General features: G+C 39.5%; 1 protein-coding gene across 2 annotated transcripts in view; it reads left to right on the top strand.

Moving 5' to 3' along the window:
- The first annotated feature begins 7,309 nt into the window (after positions 1 to 7,309).
- FNBP1L (formin binding protein 1 like) overlaps positions 7,310 to 25,171 on the top strand; it is a 59,959-nt gene continuing 42,097 nt past the window's right edge. For both annotated transcript variants that reach the window (XM_087891113.1, XM_034437311.3), the window contains exon 1: positions 7,310 to 8,057. In XM_087891113.1, the coding sequence (XP_087747239.1) occupies positions 8,034 to 8,057 (24 nt within the window). In that variant the 5' untranslated portion in view covers positions 7,310 to 8,033. The remainder of the gene's footprint in view (positions 8,058 to 25,171) is intronic.

Raw genomic sequence — 25,171 nt, 5'->3', positions numbered from 1 at the left:
TTGCTAACAGTCTGAATTTTGATCACATGACCATGGGGATGCTACAAGTGTGAAAAATGGTCACAAATCACTTTTTTTCAGTGTCATAACTTTGAATGGTCACTAAGTGAACTGTCTTAAATCAAAGACCATCTGTAATGGACAAATCACCTATTCAGTGATGGTCAAGTCAGTGGTGGCCATCCCTTCCTATGTCTCTTTCAGGATGTCCTTCCTATTACTGTTCATCAAAGGCTTGGGCCTGGTCTCCAAGATTATGCTTGGTAGCTAGAGATTCCTTTTCCACATCCTACCATCATGTTAGAAGGTGGAGAAATGGGGTTTGATGATACCACTTCTGACTGTTTTGGATTAGAATGGGGCTTGCTTTTGAGTTAGCAGAGGTTGGTTATTTGCTCCCAGCAGGGCAGCTGAACAACCAGTTGTGAGTGAGAGAATTAATTCTAACGGGAAGAAGAAGGGGAGGCAGAATTAGCCTTGTTGTGATCAGCTTGGCCTATCAAATAAACTAGAGGTCAAATAAGTTGGCAGGCAGTTTTGGTCAAAGGGTTAATTGTCTCTCTTGATTGCGCCTGGGGGACAGGCCTTTTCCTCCTTCCTTCGTTTAGGGTTGTCCAAGTAACAAGGGCTTATCTGCTGAAACAGGAACCGAAGACACTGAATCACAAATAATCATGGTGGCTAGCTTTGTGTGCTAGTTTATTTGAATGGATGATGAGGTGATATCGGGAAGTAAATGCCTTTTTAATGTACTTGATTCTTATCTGTTGTTGTGATGGGGACTTTCTCTCTGATAGCTATAACATGAAGGTAAGAGACGAACAGTTTAATAAAAACTCTGCATTTCAAAGAAAATATTGTATATTTGGCTGCATGGAATTGGCATTCGTGGGGGAAAACAATGTGCTTGGACTCTTTCAGATTTGCTGAAATAATCTAGGCAGTTTTGAGAGTTGTATTTACAGTTGAATATAGAGGAATAGCACTACACTGGGAAAGTTTGGCTTAGCTTCAGAAATTGCAACACCCGTATTTTGGATTAGGTAATGACTGTATTCAAGCCAATAAACAAGGCATTTCCAGTTTCTTGAATCTCAATTATTTTTTTTATCAGCAGGAAGCATCTAGGAACTGTTTGATCAGGAATGTAAGCTTCTCTTTTTATAAGTCATGACTCATCAGCAAGTTTCTCTGGGAAGATGAAATGACATTTTCCTTCTGCCCTGCTCTCCCCCCTTCCAGGTAAAACTTTCCTTACCCTTTCATACCCTTTTTGATTAATTGTTGTGGTCTATAAAGGAGGAAGGGAAACAAGGGATCCAACACGTCTGGGGAAGAGATGGGTTGGCGGAGCGCTTGTACTATTTCCTCTTCACTGCCTGTACCGCAAACTGGAGCCATCAACATCACATGAAACGTCAGCATTGTGCCACTATAAACACGGAGTTGCCAAACAATGTCAACACACAAAAGAACTAATCAGTGTGTATCCTGGTGATAACCAACCCTTGAAAAATCTTGAACAGCACACTTGTTTAGGCTGAGATGAAAATAGACCAAGTGGAAAGGTTAGGCAAATGATGAGGAAGACAGCAGAGTCACAGAAAAAACCAACACCAAGCACAGAGGTGCTTGGCAGATAGCACATAATGTTCTCTTCAGCAATAGGAAGAGAGAAAGAGCATGAGAAAAACTTATGTAAGAATGCTTTGAAGAGTAAAGGAGAGATAGCAAGGAATTGAGAATTAAATGAGAACAGAGAAATGAATGAAATTATCTCGAGTCTTCTGTTCTGTTTCTTTAATGCATTCAGAGATGTTTTGGTCCTGAACCTGTTTATTTGTAGGGAGTCACACTACAGCTTGTCACACTCTCTGCATCTAACATATCACCTTCGAGGGAATTTAGCTTTCCCCAGTGCATACTTCCTTTAATTGGTCAGCAAAGTGTGTTGTTTTTCTTAGTAAATCTTCCTCCCAAGTTACTAATGTTCTTATTTCACATTCCTTACTTTATGAGGTTTACTCCAGCTCAGTATGCAGAAATGCAAAAAGTTTAAAAGCAAAACTTTTCCTCATGGACTCCTATTTTTTTTTCACCATTAGAAGTTTTTCATTCTCACTGCTTATCTATTTATGATCTTGAAACACATTATTTCCCCTGCTCGTTATTGAGTTAGCTTTACACGAGCTTCTACAAGGCTTGTTACACAGCCATGTGTTTCTTGTCCTCCAGTACCCTCTGTCCAAAAAAGGCTCCCAAGACAATTTTAGGCTAAAACCTTCAAACATCAGTCACAGCAAAATAAACAAGGCAAGGAAATTTTTAAAAAGTCGTTATTGGAACAATATATTTAAAACCACCTAAAAGCCATGAATTTAAAAACCATGATGTCACTACCCTGCCATTCTTTGGAAGTGAGCTCTGTAACCAAGCTATGATAATGTCCTGCTGCTCCACATTGGGTTTAGGGAGGGAACATAATTAAAAGAACTTCTACAGCATACTGAAATTAAAGGCCAGTTCACACACACAGGAGGATATTGAGATTTTCATGGCCATCTTTAAGAAAATGGAAAAATGAAGTTGAAACTGAAATTCAAGATATCCAGCTCAAGGATTCGTTTCTGAATATTTCACTAACAGTACCACATCTTTTGCCAGGGATGCGGTGGCTCAGTGGCTAAGACGCTGAGCTTGTCGATCAAAAGGTCGGCAGTTCAGCGGTTCAAATCCTAGTGCCATGTAACAGGGTGAGCTCCTGTTACTTGTCCCAGCTTCTGCCTACCTAGCAGTTCGAAAGCATGTAAAAATGCAAGTAGAAAAATAGGGACCACCTTTGGTGGGAAGGTAACAGCGTTCCGTTTGCCTTTGGCATTTAGTCATGCCGGTCACATGACCACGGAGACGTCTTCGAACAGCGCTGGTTTTTCGGCTTTGAGATGAGCATTGCCTAGAGTCAGGAACGACTAGCACATATGTGCAAGGGGAATCTTTAACTTTACCTTTTTACCACATCTTTTAAGTTTGGTCCTACAAGCAGCAGGGCCTTCTCTATTCCACTAAGGTTCTCAGCCAATCTTCCTTGCTCCTCTGATGCTTTGTCTATTTTATTTATTTTTTTATCCTGATTTTATTATAATGGAGGCAACTCAAGACTATGAACTTACCTAATATTCCTTACTCCTCCTACTGTCATCACAATTATGAGGTGGATTGGGCTGAGAGAGAGTGATTGGCTCAAAGACACCCAGCCGACTTTTGTGTCTAAGGGAGGACTAGAATTTAGTCTCCTAGTTTGTAGGCCAGTACCTTAACATTACACCAAATTGGCTCTCTGAATTTTCAGACAGAATCAAAACAAGATTTAATTTCCAGGCTAATTGACAACTCTAGATGGACCCATATATCACTCTCTCCTTTGACTTAAGACAGCAAAACACCTTTGGCCTTCACTAATGTGTCCATCAGCACTTATCCAAATAAACTCAAAATCCTTTTATTACATTAATGCTTTTACATCGACAAATTAGCCATTCAATATATCTTCATGAAAACCAAGTCACTTTTCAGACCTCCACAGGAAAAAAAAAAGATGACACTAAAACAAAGACTGGAATTTACAGTAAGTTTCTTTGGAATGACTGCTGCTTCATACCAGAAAAATTGTGTCATGTCTCATTCCCTGTCTTACCTAACGTTTTTCGAAGATTATTTTAATTTTAAAAAATGACGTGGGAAATTTGTATGATTCACAGCAAAGTTTAAGCTTTCAGCCTTGTGTCTGCTTGCTTCTGGGCTACATTTAGATACTAAGCCAGATCATTTTAAAAACAAATGTGTCATAAACATTTGGAAATTCAGTGTGCCTTAATCACACCTTGTGCCCAAAAGTTGCAATCCTGAAGGACAATTAAAGATGGGTGCTCCTGGCACAACTGGTAAAATTGTTCATTTTTCTGAGTCACTTGACACTGGTGAAATCTTTTATCTGTTATTTGCATGTTAGGATATACAATGCACAAAATTAAATAAATTAGCTATGGTCCTTTAGATTAGGAGCCCCCAACTTCAGGTCCGCGACATGCCAGAAACCAGTCTGCAAAAACAAGCAAAACCCCATCCGCGGGATGCCGGCAGCACACAAAACCACAACACCTCTGGTCTGTGGAAAAACCTCTCTCCTTGGAACCAGTACCTGACGCCCAAAAGGTTGGGGGCCACTGCTTTAGATTATGTGACAAAGTCAGCTAGGTTAATCTTGCTGCAAATGTGAAAGTTACTTTATCAATGACTTGATAAGAATCATAGAGAACACTACACAATGAAGTCCTGGACAAATGGAAGGGCATATTTAATTTTATCTATAGCAACAGCTATGCTGTCTATAGGTTAACAGTAGAAAAGTCAAAGAGAAATGGTGATTTAACTACCCGACTCAACATTACCTCATACAGTGTATTCTCAAGCTAACCTGAGTGTTTCATACTCTGTGCCAAGTTCCCATCCACCACCTGTTTATTTGCTTGTTTTGCAAGCCTGTTAGTTATTGTTTCTTGAGTCAACCCTACTTCTCTTTTATACTGACAATCTACCTGAAATGATACACATGCTTTATTTGTCCTTTTATTTACAGCAGGGCTGTCCAACTCGCAGCCTGTGGGCCGGATGCATCACGAGGTAGCCACGCCCACACCGTTTAGCGAAGGCGGAAAAAGTCCTGATACGTCATGTGACAAAGCAAGTTTGACACCCCTGATTTACAGGTAGTCCTTGCTTAACCACCAGTTATTTAGCAAGTATTTGAATTTCTAAAGCACTTCCCAAAGCTACTCATGACCCATTTTCAAAGTTCTGAGGGCTAAAACCCTCTCTCCCTCTGATTATGTGATTGTATTTTGGGAGCTTGGCAACTGGCTCATATTTATGGGATTTTGCAGCGTTCTGTGGTCACATGATCACAATTCTGGGCTTTTTTTGCCGGTTTCCAGGAAATCAGGAGAAATCGGTTTGCGCAATGATTGCGTTGTTCACTTAACAATGGCAGCACTCGCTTAACAACCATGGTGCTCACTTAATTACCACTGCAAAAAAGGTTTTAAAATCAGGCAGTCATGTGGTGACTCAATGAGTGCTATGACTTACAACTGTAATTCTGGGCTCAGTCATAAGTCAAGGACAACCTGTATAACATTTAATGTCAGGCAGAAAAAACTAGAATGACACTGAGTTGATCAAAATCTTTATTGCTGCATTTCTATATACAAGAATCTCGCCAAACTGCCAGCATTCTCTTGGGAAATGCCAGATAAAAGTTTTAGAGATTCTGGGGGAACGAAGACATGTGACTTCCTGATGTACGGGGACTCTACGCTCGCCCCTTCTTCACACCTCCCCTCCTCTTTAGCTGGAGATTCTACCACATTTAATCACCAAATACTATAACAAAGAAATATCCAATCTTCAAACTGTTAACATTTCTTTCCAGAAGATTTCTTCATTTTTCCCCAAGTGTTTATCATCTGCAGAAGACAAATGACTGCCTCTCCAACGTATCAAGAATTTTTTCCTCCCTCTGACTGCTGCACTTGTGTCAGCATAACGGAAAAACAGTAACATTACAATAGGTTATTAAAAGACCTCATTCCTTACTTGAAACTTGAGTATTTCAAAGTCAATAGGAGCTATTCATAGATAAGATATAGTGGATATCACAACAGGTATCAGCCCCTCTTTTTGCTAAGTAAATGTAAAAAGGTAAAGGTAGACTAGGTTTCCCTAGTCTAGTAGTATCTGGCTCTAGGGAGTGGTGCTCATGTTTTTTAACACAGGGAGACAGCATTGTGTGAAGACACTTCTGTGGTCATGTGGCCAGCATGACTATATCCTGAAGCGCACAGAATGTTACCTTCCCACTGAAGTGGTACCTGTTTATCTACTCACATTTGCATGCTTTTGAACTGCTAGATGGCAGGAGAAGGGGCAAGTAATGGGAGCTCCCCCGTCCTTATTTTCTAACCATATGTCTCACTCCATCCACAGATTTATGCAGAAATCCTATCCTCCTCTCAGTCACCTCTCCTTATATTCTAAATGCATTATATCAGTTCTGGATCCCATCAAATTAGATTATGGCACTTATTTTTTATTTACACAGAATGGTTACACCACTGTTTTTAACTGCTTTCCATTGCATTGAGTCAATAGTTCCACTAGTCAAAGAGGACACACACCTTGTGAGGAGCAATACCTTATACGTCGATTATTCAGACATACAATTGTCTAAAGCTGTAGAGTCCCAGGTGCTCTTTGAGCTTGTTTGCTTGCAGACATTTCATTACCCCATTAATATTAGCAGCAAGGAACTGCTTCCTGTAAATAACCCTTATTATAACATTCAGTGCTTGGTACTGTCCCAATTTGCAAAAACAAAGTATTGCAAAAAAATCCCACCACCACACAAATATACATATATGCACACACAAAGGCTTTTCCAAAGTAAAGTTTCAGCCAATTTAGATAGGAACCTGTTTATTTTGCCTAAAGCATTTAGGACACTTTTAGATGTACTAAGGGTTAACTGCAATAGGCAATAATTTCTATACTTGAAGCATCAATTAGCAGACAATTATTTATCTTGTTATTTTGTTCCAGCAGCTATAAAACATTCTTGGCCTTCAGATAGGCAATTTTGCCTGATTTTTGTAGTGTACATAGGACTGAATTCCATCTCTTTTTAATGTCTATCTAAAAACATGAATATGCACATTCTGAAATGTGGCCAAGAGGATAAATTATTTGCGGAGGGAAGGAAGGAAAGGAAAGGAATTAGAAGTAGTCGAGAACGTCTTTAACCACTCAAAGATGCAGTTGTGTGAATGGCCTCTTTTAATGCACCAAAATAAAACCAAAGAATCCAAAACCTGCTAGCTAGAAAAGGAAAGAAGCCATCTGAGGCCACTTAAGCCAATTCGCTGCAGAAATGCAAGCATCCTTAGCTGGGAATGGGACAATTTGTCACAACCAAGTCGCTCCGGGACAATTTAGCATTTCTATATAAATAAATAAAAATAAATAAAAATTATTTTAATTTTCGCCATTCACATTTCATTCTGTTCCCATTTTTTGCATCCTTTCTTTCATGATTCTATTTCACCATTTCTTTGGTATTAGTGTAACTCTTGTCCCGCAGTGAGTTGTCCTGTGGTGAGATGGCCGTGGCAAGTTGTCCTGCGGCGAGCTGGCCGTGGCAAGTTAACGTTGGTGAGTTGGCCGTGACGAATTGTCATAGATTTGCTTTGTAGCCTATACTGAAAAGGGGGCCACGATTTCCCTGACGAACTGCTCCCCACGGTACTGTCGGACACGTGCACGCTCTATTTTTATTATTTTTATGTTTTAACTCGCACGGAATCAGGAACCGGGGTAGCACCGTTTGCAAATCGCTTTTGTGTGCTTGGCTTTCCTGAAGTGGAGGAGAGCTTCCAGAAAGGTGGCAGCACTTCACCTGTAGTAACCCAGAGGCTTTCTGAGCCCTCCCTCCCCGCGGAGAGCCTGCCCTCTTCCTCCTGCAGCTCGTGAGGCGAAAAGGCGGCCGTGGCAGTAAGCGGGCCAGCAGCGGCCGGCCAGCGAGCGAGCAGCAGCAGCAGCGAAGGAACCAGTTCTCTCCTCGCTCCTAATCCCCGGGCCTCCCTAAGGAGCGGCTGCGGTGGCCGAGCCCGCCCCTCTCCCAGCCTCCTTCGCGGCTACCCTCCCTCCCTCCTTCGCCGTCCCCCTCTTTTTCCTTATTCCCATCCTGACGCGAGGCGGAGTTGGAGGTTCGGTCACCGCTGCCTCTGCCGCCACTACCACCAATATCACCCCCTTCTCTCCAGAGCTAAACGGGGCGACGCTTCTCCACCGCTCGGTGAGGACAAGGACGGGGTGCGTTGCTACCGCCGCCGTTCCTGCCAGCGCCGAAGCCTCGGGAAAAGCGACCCGAAGAGCCACAAAGGAGCGCCGACGGCGAAGCTTGCGCTGCCAGCGGAGTCGCCATGAGTTGGGGCACGGAGCTCTGGGTGAGTTCCCTCCCTCCCCCCTACACACACACAACCCCGGTTCCTCTTCATTGTGCCCGGGCTTCGCGACCAACCCTCTGCGGGAAAGGAGCGAGCGAGCTCGGCCGGCTGCTTTTGTGTATGCATGCATGTATGCGTGTTTGTGTGTAGGCAGGCGCAGCCCCCTCCGCCCCGCAATCTCCCCCGTGTGGCGGGGAGCTGGAGGGAGGTCGCGCCCGGGCTGCTTTGTTGAGCGAAGTAGTCGAAGCGCCTCGGGGGGGGGGGAGAGAAGAGAGAAAAGGGTGACTTGGGTAACGTGGGGAGGGGGGGTGTCGGTCCGTTTCCCACGTCGGGGGGGGAGGAGGGGGAGGAGGGGGCGGGGCCCAAAGGAAAAAAAATCCCCCTCCTCTTTTTTTCTTCCTTTTTTTTTTTCTTTCTCTTCCTTTTCACCGCTTAGAATTCTGCTACAAGATTTGATCTCGATTCACAGGCGCTCTCTGAGGTTTTTTTCTTCCAGCGGTGGGTTGAAGGACGTCGGTTTCGTTGCAAGAGCGCTGGGTCTTTTCGAAAGGGGGAATCCACAGCATCCGTGCTCTCTCTCTCTGTCCTTAAAGGAGTGGGGAGTGGGGAGAGAAAGAGAGAGAGCTTGAGGTGCTTTGGCTGGTCGTGCAGTTTCTCTCCCCCCCCCCTTTCGCTCCTTAAACAAAGAGAAAGAGGGCTTGGACAATACAGGGCAAGAAAGGACGCCTGGATTCATGCTGAGCAGGAGAGATTTGTTAGGTGGCGGTTTCGTCTTAAGGAAGAAACTGAAGGTGGAGTGTCTTGTAGGCTGGTCCCTGCTATCTTTGGTGTGAGTCAGGCTGTGCCCGAGAGATCTGCTTTGGGAAACTAGACAAGGTTGGGCTTAGTGAGCCGAAGGTGTAGAAACAGACGGGAAGGTATGTTAACTAGGCAGCCAAAAGGAGCTAACTAGCAATCAAAGCTTCCTTTGGCTTTAGCTGAGTTCCAGGGCTAAAATGAGAGGAATTCTTGATTGCAACCTTACTGTCAGTCAGTGCAGGCTAAGACATATGAGGTCTGAGTCACTCGGAAGCCCATATATTAACATTCTGAAATACCACACCTTGGTATGGTGTATTTTCTGCTTGGTGGTTATAGTTTCTTCTCTCAAATATCTGAGTAATTGAAAAGCAGGCAACTAATCCGCTCTGCTGTTTATGTGCACATTTTTTTATTTTTTTTAAAAAAACCACCATTTGTTATTAAACCTTGTTAGTAGAAAACATGGGAAGCCAAAGCATGCAGATCTCCCTAAAACATGACAGGATTCATAGGCATCACTTGGACGCTCTGGATGCAATTGTTCTATTGATTACGGGTGGAAAGTAATGGGCTGTGTGTACGCAGGACAACTTTGATGTCCAGTGGTTAACTTTAGTGGTTGTGTTCGTTAATCAAAGCTGAATCAGTGAGCTACTCCTGTGGTTTAATGGCTCTGCTTATTTTATCTTAATTAATTGTGGCCAGTTGCGGCCATTTCTGGTTCGGGAAGTACTATGCCTGGTCACTCATGTCTTCTTCATCTCACACCTGGGCTCCTGCAGTTCAGATTGAGGTTGAAAGCCTTTTGGAAACCTCAGCTGGTATAGCATGCAGCTGCCCATATAATTATGAGCACATCAACATTTTTCTGTGTTGCTTCTGGAACTGCACTGAGTGCCAGTTAGCTTCCAGGTACAATTCAGCATGCTGATTGTCAACTTTAAAATCCTTTATTGCTCAGGGCTCAGATACCCTGAGCAAAAACCGTCTCCTCTGGATTATTTATTTACTAAATTTATATGCCTCCGGTCTCCCCGATAGGGCGACTCTGCTTCCTAATGGGATCTGAGGTTAAATCTGCCTCCCAGTGAGATTGGGAAGAGAGGGTTTGCTGAAGGTTTCCCTCTTTTTTGAGGGACGTTTACAGGTATCCTGCTTAAACTGCTTAGAGGCTGTGGTAATTTTAACTTTATAGATTCATAATTCATAATTAATTAGAAGAGAATATATGTAGCTCAGGGTTGAAGTGTGGAGTCCTTGATGCTCTCTGAGCTTGGTTGTTTACTGATATTACTTAGTCAGGCAGTGAAACGTCTACAGGCAAACAACCAGGCTCAGAGAGCATCAAGGAAACCACATTGAAGTCAGTTAATGAATAGGAACGTTGACATTGTTTTCTTTTGCACAAGTATTAACTGATTCCTTTAAAACACTCCAGTTAGGGATGATGGCTCACAGTTCAAAAACATTGTCCAAATTGTGTGCAGTAACTTTAATATGATACTGTAGTTTTTCATTTGTATTTTGGTGATTTCTGCAATATTATAATCAATATTACCTGATTATTTATTACATTTACCTCCCAGGTTTAATTCAGGAGATCAAGTCCACATATATTGGCCTAAGACAACGATTAGCCCAAAGTCACCCATTGAGTTTCCATGGCTGAGGATAATCTAGAATTGCCCATCCCCCATTCCTTGTCCAACATTTTAAACCACTACACCACCCTGATTCTCCTGTCAAGTTGTATTTTAAATTGTCCATTTAAAAGCATATTTTTATTTTTATGTATTACTAATTTACAATTTAGTAGTGTAACTTGTATAGCTGTTCTGACACACTTAACATTAACTGGAAATTGAAAATGTGTCCGGAAATGTGGCAAAACATTTTTAAAAATGATTGTAAATTGAAGTATACATGAAATGAAATTTCTTTAATTAGAATCTTTAATCACTTTAATGAGTTTATCATCTGTGAGGAAAAAAAAGTTGGACAATTTGATGTTTATTCTTTAGGAATGATCTTCCCTTTCTTTAGACATTAACTGTATTTTTAGATGCTGAAGCAACTATCTAATATGTATAAATTTTTTCTTTTGGATCTATAGTAAACACTGAGTGAGTGAATACTGAGTTCAGGAAAAGCATTTGCATCTAAAATAGTGACTTTATAAAACTATTTTTTTGTTAAAAATAACTATGTCATCATTCATCTGATGTAAACCAAAATGTAAATTAAACTTTTAAGACTAGATTCTGTACAGATATTTGTTTAATAGTTACCTGATTAAGGTTTGGATGTAGTGCAGTGTTATAGCTATCAAATCATTTAAATAAAGAACAAAAAGTAACCTAATTACATAGATGGAAGGGGTACATTTTAGTTTATATTCTATCTATATTTTTGTATATATTTTGCAGATAAATACTGATATTTTTACACCATTTATTAAATTTATTATGTGGGAATGTATGTGTTGGCCAACATAGTCAGGCATAAGAAAGGACAAACTATTTATATGCTTTATCAGATTTTTATCCCGTTTTTATTTATGTGTCTAAAAAAAATACACAGGAATAAGTACAGTTAGTCTTCAATTCACAATGGTTTGTTTAGTGACCGTTCAAAGTCACGACACTAAAAAAAGTGACTTATGACTGTTTTTCATACTTATGATTGTTACAGTATCCCAATGGTCACATGATCAAAATTTGTACATTTAGCAACTGGTTGTTACGACGATTTCAGTGTCCCAGGGTCATGTGATCACCTTTTGTGACCTACTGACAAGCAAAGGCCATTGGGAAGCCAGATTCACTTAACCTTGTTACTAATTTAACAACTGAAGTGATTCACTTAACAACTGTGGCAAGAAAAGTTATAAAATGGGGCAAAGCTCAATTAATGAATGTCTCGCTTAACAACAGAAATTTTGGGCTCAATTGTGGTCCTAAGTCAAGGACTACCTGTATAAAATTTTGATAAAACTAGTCGTTCTTTACCAACCATAGTTGAGACCGGCAACTCAGTTGTTAAGCACAGTGGGTGCTAAATGAAACCGCAACTGTGCCTATGGTATTGTTTCAGCTTTCCTTTGCTTTATAGACCTATGAAGGTTGTAAATGAGACTGGTCACAAAAGTACTTTTTAATCTTGGTTGTAACTGCAAAAGTTGCTAAATAAGGATTATCTGTACATTAGCTCTGTAATAAAGATAACAATTTTCGCTAATTTTGGTAAGCTATAAAATATACTTTCAGCTGTTTGGCTAATGAAGACAAAATAGCCTCTTGTTCAGTTGTGCTTTAGTGGTATTAGAAACGGGTCAAATTGTTTATAGGGAAGTCTGAAAATATTTATTCTATGCAGTGATGTTGAATCCTCTTATCTTTCTGGACACTTTCTTCTTGAGTATGTTTTTCAAAGCAATAGCGCTTAGACTTATATACTGCTTCACTGTGTTTTACAGCCCTCTAGGCAGTTTTTCAACAAATGGTGCACATTAATTTCTATATTTGCACTGAAAACTTTATTTTGTAATTTCAGTAGATTTTTAAGAAAGGAAGATTCAACCCATCCTTATTAATTTAGTGCCTATATTTGAGCTAATATGCTGGTACTTATCTTGTGTTTTATAAACATGATTAACAAATCTACTTCATGAATGCAAACCATCCTGTATTTTATCTTATTAATAAAACATTTTTTTAAATCCAGGAACAGAAGAAGATATTTCTCGTTTATGAAAGCAGCTTGTCCTGTACACAGCAATTACTACCAATTCTCCATGTTGGTAGTAATTGCTAGAGGCAGAGAAGAAATTTGTCCATTTGGCAGTTTTCTTATGGTTAAGTTTTTATTGTTTTCAGCCCTTTGTTTTGTGCTTTGTTTTACTTTGTCTTATCATGACATGGGAATTTGGTTTTGTCAATATGCCTCTTTAAGTTTAAAAAAATTATCTTAACGTGATATGAGAATCCCGCCTTCATGCATTTGTCAGCTTTCTAGTGGTGTCACTAGAATTTCTTCCCAGCCACTGTATAATAAATAACTTAATATTTGAAAAGTATTTTTAGCTTGATTCGAGAAATAGAGAGATGTTTTTTTAATAACACTCTGTACAAAAATGAATGTAAAATCCCAAGATTTCACCAGAATGATGAAACATGGGCTGTAACTTGGTGACACCAGCCTTTTCCTAATATGAAGTTGCAGTAAATGAACAAAAGGAACAGGACTTCCGTCACAATGCATGTTTTGTCATTTTGCTTTCTGTGCATCCCTATGACTATGTAGAATTGCAACTAGTGGTAAACTGTTGGAACCAACTGACAGCGCTTATAAGATTATGACTGTAATGGCCTGCATTTTCACAGATGAATTTATAGTTTCTGATGATAGTTCTCTTCATAGCTGCTTGAACACGCAAAGATAGATTTTCTCTGACAGCCATCTAAAATGTGTTTTTATTTTCTGTAAACTGCCTAGAGCAGTGATGGCTAACCTTTTTGCCATCGTGTGCCAAAAGCGGGGGGGGAGTGTGGGGGTCACACACGCACATGCCCACACCCATAATTCAATGCCCTCCTCGCCCTGCCCCCCACCCGCACATGCGTGTGTGACCCCCTGCACTCCCCCTGCTTTTGGCACATGATGGCACGGTAGGCCTGGTAGGCCTGTTTTTTTGCCCTCCCCAGGCTCCAGAGGCTTTCTAGGAGCCTTGGGAGGGCAAAAATGGCCTCCCCCCCCCGGAGGCCCTCTGGAGGCCGGAAACAGCCGTTTCCCGACTTCCGGTGGGCCAGAAAGGCCCGAAAATCAGCTGGCCCCTGCGCGCATGCGCACTGGAGCTGAGCTAGGGCAACGCTCGCGTGCCCACAGATATGGCTCCACGTGCCACCTGTGGCAAATGTGCCATAGGTTCGCCATCATGGGCCTAGAGTCACCGTGAGGGAGTAAGCAGCTATATACATTTTCCAAACTAAATGAATAGTTTCTGGAGAAACTAAGCAACTTATATCTTTGAAGCATATTTAAAGTTAAACTAGCCTTCTGGTTTTTCTAATGGTGTACAGGTAGTCCTTACTCCATTCAAAATTACAACAGTATTGATGGCTGGTTCTCAAAAATTATATCTTTTGGCAGCCCACTTACATTTAAAACCTTAGCATGTACTTCAATATCACCATCACCCTTGCCTATTGGACTGCATAATCCTGGCCTAATGACTACAATTTATGACTACCAGAACTGCCATCATCATGTGGTCATGTGATGTTTTGCCTGATGACTGCTTCACCAAGCAATGGAAATTCTGGTCCCAATTCAGGTTGTTAAATGAGGACTACTTGTGTTTGTAAAAGCAAACCCAATATAATCATAGTACAAGTAGTCCTCATTTAGCAACTTTTCACAGTTACAGCAGTGATGAAAAATTCACAATCAATCGTCACATTTATGACCTTTGCAGGTCTGTAAAGAAAAGGAGAGCTGAAGTCATCGTAAGCACAATAGTGGTTTCTCTTAGCGACTATTTTGCTTAAGAACTGACTTACTGATCCCAATTTTAGTAGCTAAACAAGGGCTACCTGTAAATTCTTTAGGAATTGTCTGTCACACAGACTAGTGAACTGTGATAAGTATGTAGATCAGTTTCAGAGCATACTGCAAAATACTACATATAAAGGTTTTTCTCTAAAGAGCTTGAATGAGATGCTATTTAAAGCAGTTTTTAAAACTGAGTAATTATCTTAGTGTTGCAGATAAGAACAAATAGCTCAGAAAAATGTTACCAACCTGGCTGCATATAATGCTGGACAGCTTGAGTGACAGGTTTGGCAAGTTATTTACTTTGAAGGAATTGTTATTCTCTCTCCAAATGAGTAAGCTATGGCTAGCTGTAAGCCTTGCTCACACAAGAATAGTCCAACTATGATGATAAGATTAAAAAAGAATCTTACCAGACAATTGCTGTTTTAACTCCATGCAACTTAAGGTTACAGTATTAGTATTTTCCCAGAAGTTGTCTGATTGAATGGCTATCTGATATTCTGATCTTGTTTCCATGGAAAATGAATCATTAGTCTTGAAAGGATTTTTCCCCCCTTCCATACTTAAATTTTAAATTTTCCAGATTGGCAATAATATTCCCATGGTTGTAGATGTTATTTAAATCTTCTGAAGCAATGTGCCGATTTATTTTATGAAGCTATTTAGGACAATTGTTCCTCAGGCTGCTGTGAAATGGGGGACACACTGTAAAAAAATCTGGGTTTGTTTTCATTTAAAACTAACTATCGTTCACTGAGAGAAAGGGGGAGAACATTTTCAACATTTGTTTTCCATGTTCAAATAACCTGAACACAATGGAGGTGGAAAAAAACAAGGAAGATAAATTCTAGAAATAGAAGTGAATCATTCTCAGATGTTATGATTTTAAACAATTAATTGCTTCTCAGGCAATAGTTTGAAAAATGGTGTTCCATTTCTGCATTTGAAAATTAAAATAATAAAAAAATAAGTTTGGCATACCTTAAAACTAACTGATACCATAATGTATTTGCAGCTTCTTCAGATATATGAAGAGGTGAATGGTATTTCTGTATACATGGACTGAAATATGAGAGTGGAAAACCAAACTTGAGAGTTTAAGAACATAAGGACTTAAATATATCCTGATATTTGGTTTTATACAATTTATAGAATCAAACATGACAAATTAAGACAACAAAGAGGCAGAGAACACCAGAACTGTAACGGAAATATTTGAAGGACAATTTGAAAATCACAACAATAGAACTATATATTAAAGGCTGTCCTAAGCAGGAAAGGGCTTCAGTTTTTGAGAGGCTATTAATGAGGAAAAATAATGACCATCCCAAAAGGTCATTCCAAGGCCTGTGTAGACTTTCTCCCAGATATGAGATGGATATGAGGAGCTCCTGAAATATATAAGAGGAGGGCCTGACAGACAGTCAGATTTATACAGGAGGGGGAGCAGAAGGAGGAGGAATATCCTGATTATGCAAGACTTTAAAGATCAACATCAGCAAGCTGAATTGTGGTGACATCCCTGTAAGAGATAATGCATTCATTTCACTTACATTCTTTCTGTGCAGCTCCTATTAACAAATAAACTGCAGCTTTCTGGACCTGTTGTATTGCAGTAATCCAGATTTGATAAAATTTAGATGTTTTTCACATGCCCCTCTTTCAATCAAAAGAACTCAAAGCTAATAACTCTTTCCAAGGAGAATGTTACATCATTGTACCTTGGTAGTATCACTGTTAGTTTATTGCCTTCTTGGAGTGAGGTGAAGAGTTAGTAGAGGAAGAGTTAGGTGTCATCATATAATAATGATCTAACACCCCCTTCCCCCCCCCCCGTGCAGTTATACCCTCTTAATAGTATCATGCATATACTAAATAGCATAGGGGATGCTTAGAATCCTATGGAATCATATAGCTGTGGGGTACAGTGGTTAGAATGCAGTATTGCAGGCTAACTCTGCTCACATTGCCAGAGTTTGATTCCTTTGATCCTGACCGGTTCAAGGTTGACTCAGACTTCTATCCTTCTGAGGTCGGTAAAATGAGAACCCAGATTGTTGGGGGCAACATGCTGACTCTAAGCAGCGCTTAGAGAGTGCTGTAAAGCGGTATATAAGTGTAACTATTATTGCTATTGACCAGTGAACGGGGAGCTCAATAAGCATCCCTTAATGTCATCTTCTAAGACTGATCACTATCAAATGTATCTTCAAGGCCCATTCTTTAATGATTCAGAAGGATATTATGACTTATGAAATTGAAAATCCTCAGAATTAGTTGGGACATCTGCCCCATCTAGTTCCTGACATCAAAGTGACCAGGGCTGTATTAACCCAAAACAGTGGCTAAAACCAAACTGAGGTTGATTTAGAAAATCCACTAGCATATCTGTTGTATGGGATTATACTGTAAGTAGTAGAAGAGCATTATTAGCAGATAAAAGTATCATGGCGAGATCTGGATTAAGAATACTATTTATAGTACTGCCAGTTATCTTAATTTTATTTACTAGATATATTCCTATAATACTGCAACTGAAAAGACTCTTAATGGCTTACATAAAATATAAAAAACAATAAGAGCATTATATATTGTGTTTCTTTAAAAAAGAAAGGATAGTGTCATATATGCCTACTAGATGTCTTGTATGTAAATTTAAGGGAGCAGGCTATTAAGGAAAAATACAATTTACTGTTAAATAGGTCTGGGAATCGGTGAAGTATGAGGTTTGGAATTCCTTAGTTTAATTAAAATAAATATTTTGGAGAACTTCACTGAAGGGTGCTGTATAAGCTGAGACAGTCATTTTCTGGAAAAAGAAAGTTCCATTGTAGTTTTTAGAGTGACTTGCTATTAGTGAGTTAATTGGTATGTACACAGTAAAGTTATACTTGATTCTAATTCAGTGGTATCTTGGCAAATAGTTTCTGTACTCAGCCTTTTGGATTATTTTCAGTTCTTCCAGCTGTATAATAGTTGTAAAAGAAGAGGAAATAATGGAAGCTGAAGGATTCCATCAAATGTTGATTTTCTGACTGAAATAATTGCCAAATACAATTGGTTCTCTAATGTACAAAATCTTGACTCGTAGTTGTAGTTTTGTTTTGCTACAGAATATGTGTAAGCTATTGCATCATTTTTGGATATCTGCTAAATCTGAAAACTGTTGGATATTTCCAGTCCCTAAAATTACACCACCTTCAGAAATATGTAGACTCCTTTTTAGTATAGATAGTTCATAACTCTAAAAAAAACACATTTTTTCTTTTTGTGCAGAGAAATTAATTATTTTTTTACAAACGTATTTCATACAATCTACCTACAATGAGTACCAAGCATTTCATTAAACTGATTGATACAGTGTTTGCTCCTTAGCATTTAAGCATATCAATTATTTGCTGAACAGGGAAGGACTGTTAAAATCAATCTAGTATCGGTTTGGACAAAGCAAATTTGCTTAATGAATGTTCCATTCTAGCTACTACTATGATTTTGCGCATTGCAGGATAAATTATTGCTAACTAAAGGTCCTCTTAATAACTTAAATAAATTAATTTAGAAATCAATACAATATTTGCAGAATCAGTTATTGCTTATATAAATAAGACTTACAGGCTAACTCCTAATATAGTAGTAGTTTTCCCAGTTCCAGTGGTTAATAGAATAGAACATTGTCATGAATCATTGTTCAACTATTAGTGCATCAGTAGCTACAGAAATGGACAGGTACCATAATATCCTTGGAAACTGCCCGCAATCTCAGTATTGAATTCTGATGATATTTCTGTTCACATATCAATGAATGACATTGTCTGGATGACCTTATGATTGTTTCCTTAGCAAGATCACGTAGCTGGAAACAATGCAGTAGAATGTATTTCCTATAGAGATCACAGTGTTATTTTCTGTGCCATCTTGCTGTGCATAAGAGGCCAACACAGAGATTCCAGAAGACCTGCAAAGCAATCAATGCCTCTTCATAGCTAAATCTAAATTATTATTTTGTAGTATGGAAAGCCAGGGATTGCGGACCTAAAGGAGAACAGAAAATACAACTGGAGGGTAGTAGTTAAGACCTTTTGAGTAGGATATGATAACATAAGGAAATAAAAGAGTTTTGTACAATAGAAATATACAATTATGGTTTCCATAAGCCAGGGTCTTTAGGAAGAAATGTCTGGTAGAAGTAAATTATGTGATGAGTCCTTTGGTAGCTATTTAGTAAACACGGGATAAAACAATTACTGATATTTTTGAAGTTTGATGTGGGACAAGACTCCTGAGAATATCACGGATAGTCAAGAAAATAAATCATCTGAGTTCCCACTTGAAGAACAAGTGACTGGACTGAAATGATCATCAAATCAAATCTTTAATATGGTCATAAACCAGCATACAAATGATAATATTTTGAACACAGTGTGCAAAGACCTATATGTCTGGAGAAACCCTGAATAACTAGGAAAGAGATAAGAGGATAACCAGCAACAAAGTGGATGGACTCCATCACAGGGGTGATGGGTGTACTGTTGGGAGACAGATCCTGAAGAAAATCTATTTATGTGCTTGCTAATAGTTTATACCAACTTGACAGCACATAATCAATATTATTTTGGACCTAAATAAGAGTACTGATGACAGCAATGACCGGATGGTCTTGTCAAGACAGATACCCATGCTGTGAGCCAAGCTTCCAATCAGAGCATCCAATGACTATCTGGAAAGGCAGCCTTGACAGTTTTAAAGAATCACCCTATAGAGTAGCAGTTATTGAAAGAGTCTTTGGAGATGTCATTGATATTGGATCCTGGGCAGGTCTTGCTGAGTAACTTAGGAATGACATCTGAGTTAAAACTGGAATGGAGACTCATTTTTAGCTGTTAGCTGTTTTAGATGTTGAAGGTGAATTGGAAAATAATTTGGACAGTGACTGGTGTAATTTCCACCTAGAATTAGTGGATGCCAGCAGGACATTGAAGATCTCTCTCCATCCAAGAGAGAGAGAGTCCTAAGTAGGGAAAATCAGAGTATGGGTAGGGGATTCCAGCCTGCAAAATGGGAATTGCAGGAGGAAAAACTCTTGTAGTGTCCAGGAAGCTGTATTTATTTTATATTTGGTTCTGTAACTCTGTAGGAATAAGGGAAGCTGAGATTGTAGGGGGGTTGACTGTGTGGTTTCTATTCTGGCCCGAGTGGCCTGCCTAATTAGTCAGACCATGTTTATTTTGATCCTACGTGCCGCTTGTGGTATTGATAGTGGATAGGCTGTTGTGTGGTTGAGTGGATTAGAAGATTACAGTTTTGATAAGGCTTATGTGGATGGAATTTGACCATGACTTGGGGTGAAAGCAGGATGGGTTGAAGGAGATTAAGCATGAGCACCAAGGTTGCTATTCCAAGGCAAAGGTGATCAAAACAATTCTATCAACTTTCTTCTAGTTGCCCCATTCCTGGCTCCTGATGGTCAGGTATTTGGAGATTTGGGGGCAAGCTGCTTCTTTTAAATAACAAATTGAGGGTCACATTTGGTTGTGGATGAGCAGGTGGATCTGGAATACCTTACTGAAATCTGATTGGGAAGGAGGCAGTGATTATGTCTTTTCTGAGATCTCCCCCTCCAGGGCCCAGGGCAATAATTGTCACTGATCTTATGTGATACCCAAACCACAAATGGGCAGAAAATAAATTACACAGACAGACATCTTATTTATGAGTAGGGACCCTACTATTGGACTGAGAAGCTATAAATATCTACATGATGTGAGTATTAAACTGTATCTACTACACATTCAGCTCTGTCTCCAGCTCTTTGATCTTATCTTATGGTTTGGCATTGAAGTTTCTTCACTCTTTAGCAAAGTAAATCTGTATTTTAGAACAGTTATCCTGCTAACTCGATATGGAGAATCTGTTGGCATGATCAGATAGTTGCTTAGGTGCTTAGATCTGGCCCGCGGGGCTGCCCTGGAAACAGCAAAGTACTGGCCTCCTGCAGCCCTCTGTTATTGAAAATGGAGCCCTGGGGGCCACGCTGCCAGAGGGCTGCAGGAGGCCGTCGTGGCTGAAAACGGGCCCCCCGATTTCACTGCCAGAGGGCTAGCAAAACAAACTAAAAGCAAAACAAAATAAAAGGAGAAATGTCTCCCCTTTTTCATTTGAGCACCCAAGAGAAAGGGAAAGAGAAAAGACAAAGAAAAAGAAGGAATGATGGGAAGAGAGCAAGGAAGGAAAAAGAAGGAAAGAGGGGAAGGAAGAAGGAAGAAGAAAAGAGAATGAAGAGGGAAGGAAAAAGAGGAAGGAAGGAAGGAAGGAAGGTCCTGCCTTAGCACTTGGCCACTAGCAGCCCTACTGCCTTTTCACCATCCCCTTGTCTCCGCCTCCTGACTTCTCCTGGTGGTCTGCCATCCTATCACTGAGGATGCTTTGGTTACAAAGCCAGGTCTCCTTGCATGGAGAAGGAGTGGGCTTCCCTCTGACCCACACACTTTGCCCTCCCGCACACACCATGAGCAACCTGGCCAAGGAGAACGAGAACAGCAGCAGTAGCCTTGAGGAGGAGGTAAGCACAGCCTGGCACCCCCTCGGGGAAGCAGGGCTGGCTGTGGGGGTCCCAGTGTCCTAGGAGCTTGAGGACCAGGCTGGGCGCTTGCTCTCTGCTGCCTAGGGCTCTAGACAGCCTGCGCCGCCATCCAGAGGTCCTCCACATGGCCTGAGAAGGACAGCAAGGCTTTTCTGGAGGACAAGGGTTTGGCGCTCTCCCTGGTCTTGCCTTCCTCCGCTGGAGACATTGGATCCACCCAGGCCACCACAGGTGCCCTCAACACGAGTGATGTCGAGATAGCCATGCCTACCCGGTCCCCTGAGGTCAAAGGTCACAGCCCTGTTGCGCCCCTCAATGAAATAGCATTTGACACCCCTGCTCTAGATGTTCAGTGTATTCACTAGGAAATACTTAATCCATCTCAGATTTTAGATGGGCTTTAAATTAATGTTACTTTCTCAACATTGACTGTTATAGCACTATTACCACTTTAATCTTTATTATCACTCATTCTAATTAATTTTTTTGTGGTAATACTTATTCTTAATGTTTTTGCATATTACTTCATATTTCATATGAGAATTAATGTTCTGTGATAGACATTGAATTGAGAAGACCTTGATGTATGTGTGCTCATCCATAAAACTTACCAAATGATCTTGTTCTAGTAATCGCTCCCCAGATTATACTAATTTATAGAATAATACTTAGAATAAATGAGATAATCCTGTATATGCTACTTGGAGCTATACAAGTGTGATGCTTGATGCGTTCACAGTTTTTAATAATTTTTCATGAATTTCTTTTGGTGTGCATATAGAAAGCACAAGCCAGTATTTTTCAGTATGAACATGTTGGTGATAGCGGGCAGCAAGCTGTGGCACGATTGTAGCTTCTTCTGCGTACTATAAATGCAATAAAAGAGACCTCTTATTTGTACAGACTATTTCCCAAATGACTGAAAAAGGAAAGTAGTTATATTTTATGCTTTTTGTCACAGTATATAATGCATCCTTGAGCAAGGTTATTTTTATTTGTGTTTGTGCTGAACAGAAAAATTACACTGTTTGCACTGATAGAATTAAACACAAAAAATTCAAGAATAGTAGTTGTTTGATGTAATTGGTGGTAGCTAATGTCATCGTAGTTGATTAAATATTAAATAGTGTGTCTGGTTTCAACATTATGCATGCTGGCATACTTCCACCTACAAAATAGACCTACTGTTTGAAATACGTGATCAATACAAATTTGTGTAACATGGACGAAAGTGCTTCTTTTTAACTAGTTCTTCTCAAGTACTGTATGGCAACAATTCCTAAAACACATTGGTTGCCAAAAAGATATCTGAGAACTCCCTCTGCATTTGGAAGGATTTTGAAATCTTTAGAATAAAACAGGACTGCAGAGCAGTATATTCATGAACATTAGAAACAGGGTGGATTTGATTTAAATCGAGTTGATTTAAATCATGATTTAAATCACTAGTAAAAAGACTTGATTTAAATCAACTCAATTTAAATCATAATTTTTAAAGAGCAACTGTCATCTCTGCTACTTCTTTGACCCGCTGCTGACTCACCGATAGTCCCAGTGTTGCAGAATATACAGCCTTGTGCTACATAACTAAGATCCATTTCATGCTGAATAAACTAAATTATTTATGTATCTTAAATAGAAAACTATCTTATGATAGATTTTTACCCCAAAAGTTTTTTATTAAAATAAATTCAATAAAAATTAAAAAATCCGATTTAAATCAAAAAATCCGATTTAAATAAAAAAAAATCTGATTTTTTTGATTTTTTTAAAAAAAAAATCATTGATTTTTATCCACCCTGATTAGAAATCTGGATATACTGTATTTGATTTCTTGAATATTCAGTGCCAACATTGGATATGGGAAACTATTAAAAACAGGCGGAAAACATTTTTTATTTGGAAAGATACTTCTAGGATCAGTAGAGTATTGTCATGCCTAAGCAGAGATCAGACTTCCAATGGGGTGAAAAAAATGAGTGGTTATAATCATGTAGTTAAGATTGATTAAAATGCAGCTGAACAAATTTGGTCATATATGTTTTATGTGGTGGAGAGAGTAAATGTACAAATATGTGAGCTAGAATTGTTAACAAGGATAAAACAAGGTTTCCCTTTGTAGCCATGTTTTGCTTCACCTTCCACTATTAATTTTATTGTGTTCTATTTTGTAAAATCAAATTGCATTTACCTGTCAGATGCAATGCTTTTAACACAAAGTGGCTGAAATGACAAATTGAAACTGCCTGCCTACATTCAGCATATTTAGCAGATAGCTTATTAAATGTCTTGAATGCTATGGTGATAGCTGCAATTTTAAAATTCTCTCCCTGAAATATACATTTCATCTAAATAGAGCTTAACGGTGAAGAGAGTAAATGTTTTAATCATTGGCTAGGAGACTTCCTGCTCAGAGCAAACAGTACCTATCTCCAGACTACTTAAAATGGAGATACACTGTTTAGTTTTCCATTTAATCTGTTTGGATAAAAGACAATACTTTGATCCTTATTTTGGTGATAAATCAATAAGAAAAATACCCATTGTCTTGGGATCACCTGATGATGACTGCACCGACACATGTGTGTTGGCAACAATACAGAAATGCCTTTTTCAGATTATTTAAGTTTCCAAGTTTAGTTCATGGCATGGACTTTCTTGTTTTTTCCCCTTACTAATCAGATGTGATTTAATTTATTAACTGTAATTGTATTTACATAGTACTGGCTGTGATTCAATTTATTAACTGTAACTTTATTTGCATAATACTAGAAAGAATGACAAATGGCAGTCTTCAGCATGGCTGCGATATTTCCCTTTTCTTTCCCCTTTTGTTCATTTCTGATGAAGTATTTCTTTTATTTTTCCTTTGTATGCTTATTAGTGAAGACCTGTCTTTCCACCCAAGTCCTTGGCAGGGGAGAGTGAGACATTGTATCATGCCTTGTTTTCTTTTAACTATTTTAACTATTTTTATCCTTTATTGATTTTATTGTAATTTTCTTTATTGATTGTTGTGAGCTACCCAGAGTCATTGTCGGTTGGTGTACAAATTATTATTTGTCCAGTAGTTTTGCAACAAATGTGATCACTGTTGGCTTGGAAGTACAGATAAAAAATTACTAGTGTTTTATTATTTATTATTTATTTTAGCCTTGTTCTCTCATCCTCTCCTTCACTGGAATATGTGTGTGTGTGTGTGTGTGTGTGTTAGCCAGGTTTTTCCTACGTAACCAAGGTTTTTCTGCAGCCCTAGCTCAGTGGAGTTGGTTGCAGAAAAATCTTGGTTACGTAGGAAAAACCTGGCTAAAAGAAAAACACACATAAATCCTACGAAGAGTAAGAATATATATATATATTTGTTTTCTGAGGTTTTCACGGGTATTTGTATGTAGGTCTTTGGTTATTCGGGTTTTCTCCTGCGTAAAATTTGAAGTGTCTTGGTGACGTTTCGACGAAGTCTCATTCGTCATCTTCAGGCTGGTGTTTTCAGCCACAAACCAGAAGCCAGACCACAGCTGCATCATTAGCCACTTTAAATCCCTCCAATCCATACATGAAGCAAACTGACACCCACCATGAAGATGTGGCACGACCACGAACGTGAAGCCAAACAACAGCAATGCAGCTCACCAGTTCAAATCCCCCTGCAACTCAGACTAACACGAGCACAACCAAGCCCCCACCTAAACAGAACACCCCCCAGCCAATCAGAGCACAGCCAAACCCCCAAACAATCAGAACACACCTCCACCCAATCAGAACACAGCCAAGCTCCCACCCAATCAGTTCACACCTCCACTAGCAGTTAAAAGGAAGAAACACCTGCGATCTCACATTGCTCCTAGAAGCACGAAGCTGAAAACACCAGCCTGAAGATGACGAATGAGACTTCATCGAAACGTCGCCAAGACACTTCCAATTTTACGCGGGAGAAAACCCAAATAACCAAAGACCTACATATATACATATATATATGGTTTTGGCCATGCTTCCCTCTTTTATTGTGTTTCTGATATTCATAGTTATTTTTTGGAACGTGCCTTTGTGCAACATGGGTGCGGAGGAACTCTCTTAAACATTTATTTTATTTCATCCATGATTCAATTACACAATTTCCTATGAGATTCAGCAGAAGCATTTACTGAGATCATATTCTTTATACTGCATATAGAAAGAA

Source organism: Pantherophis guttatus, chromosome 3 (assembly GCF_059756535.1).
Source record: "Pantherophis guttatus breed Tessera chromosome 3, ASM5975653v1, whole genome shotgun sequence".
Taxonomy (NCBI): Eukaryota; Metazoa; Chordata; class Lepidosauria; order Squamata; family Colubridae; genus Pantherophis; species Pantherophis guttatus.
The sequence above is the reverse complement of the archived record's forward strand: the minus strand, read 5'-3'. Positions and strand labels throughout refer to the sequence as shown.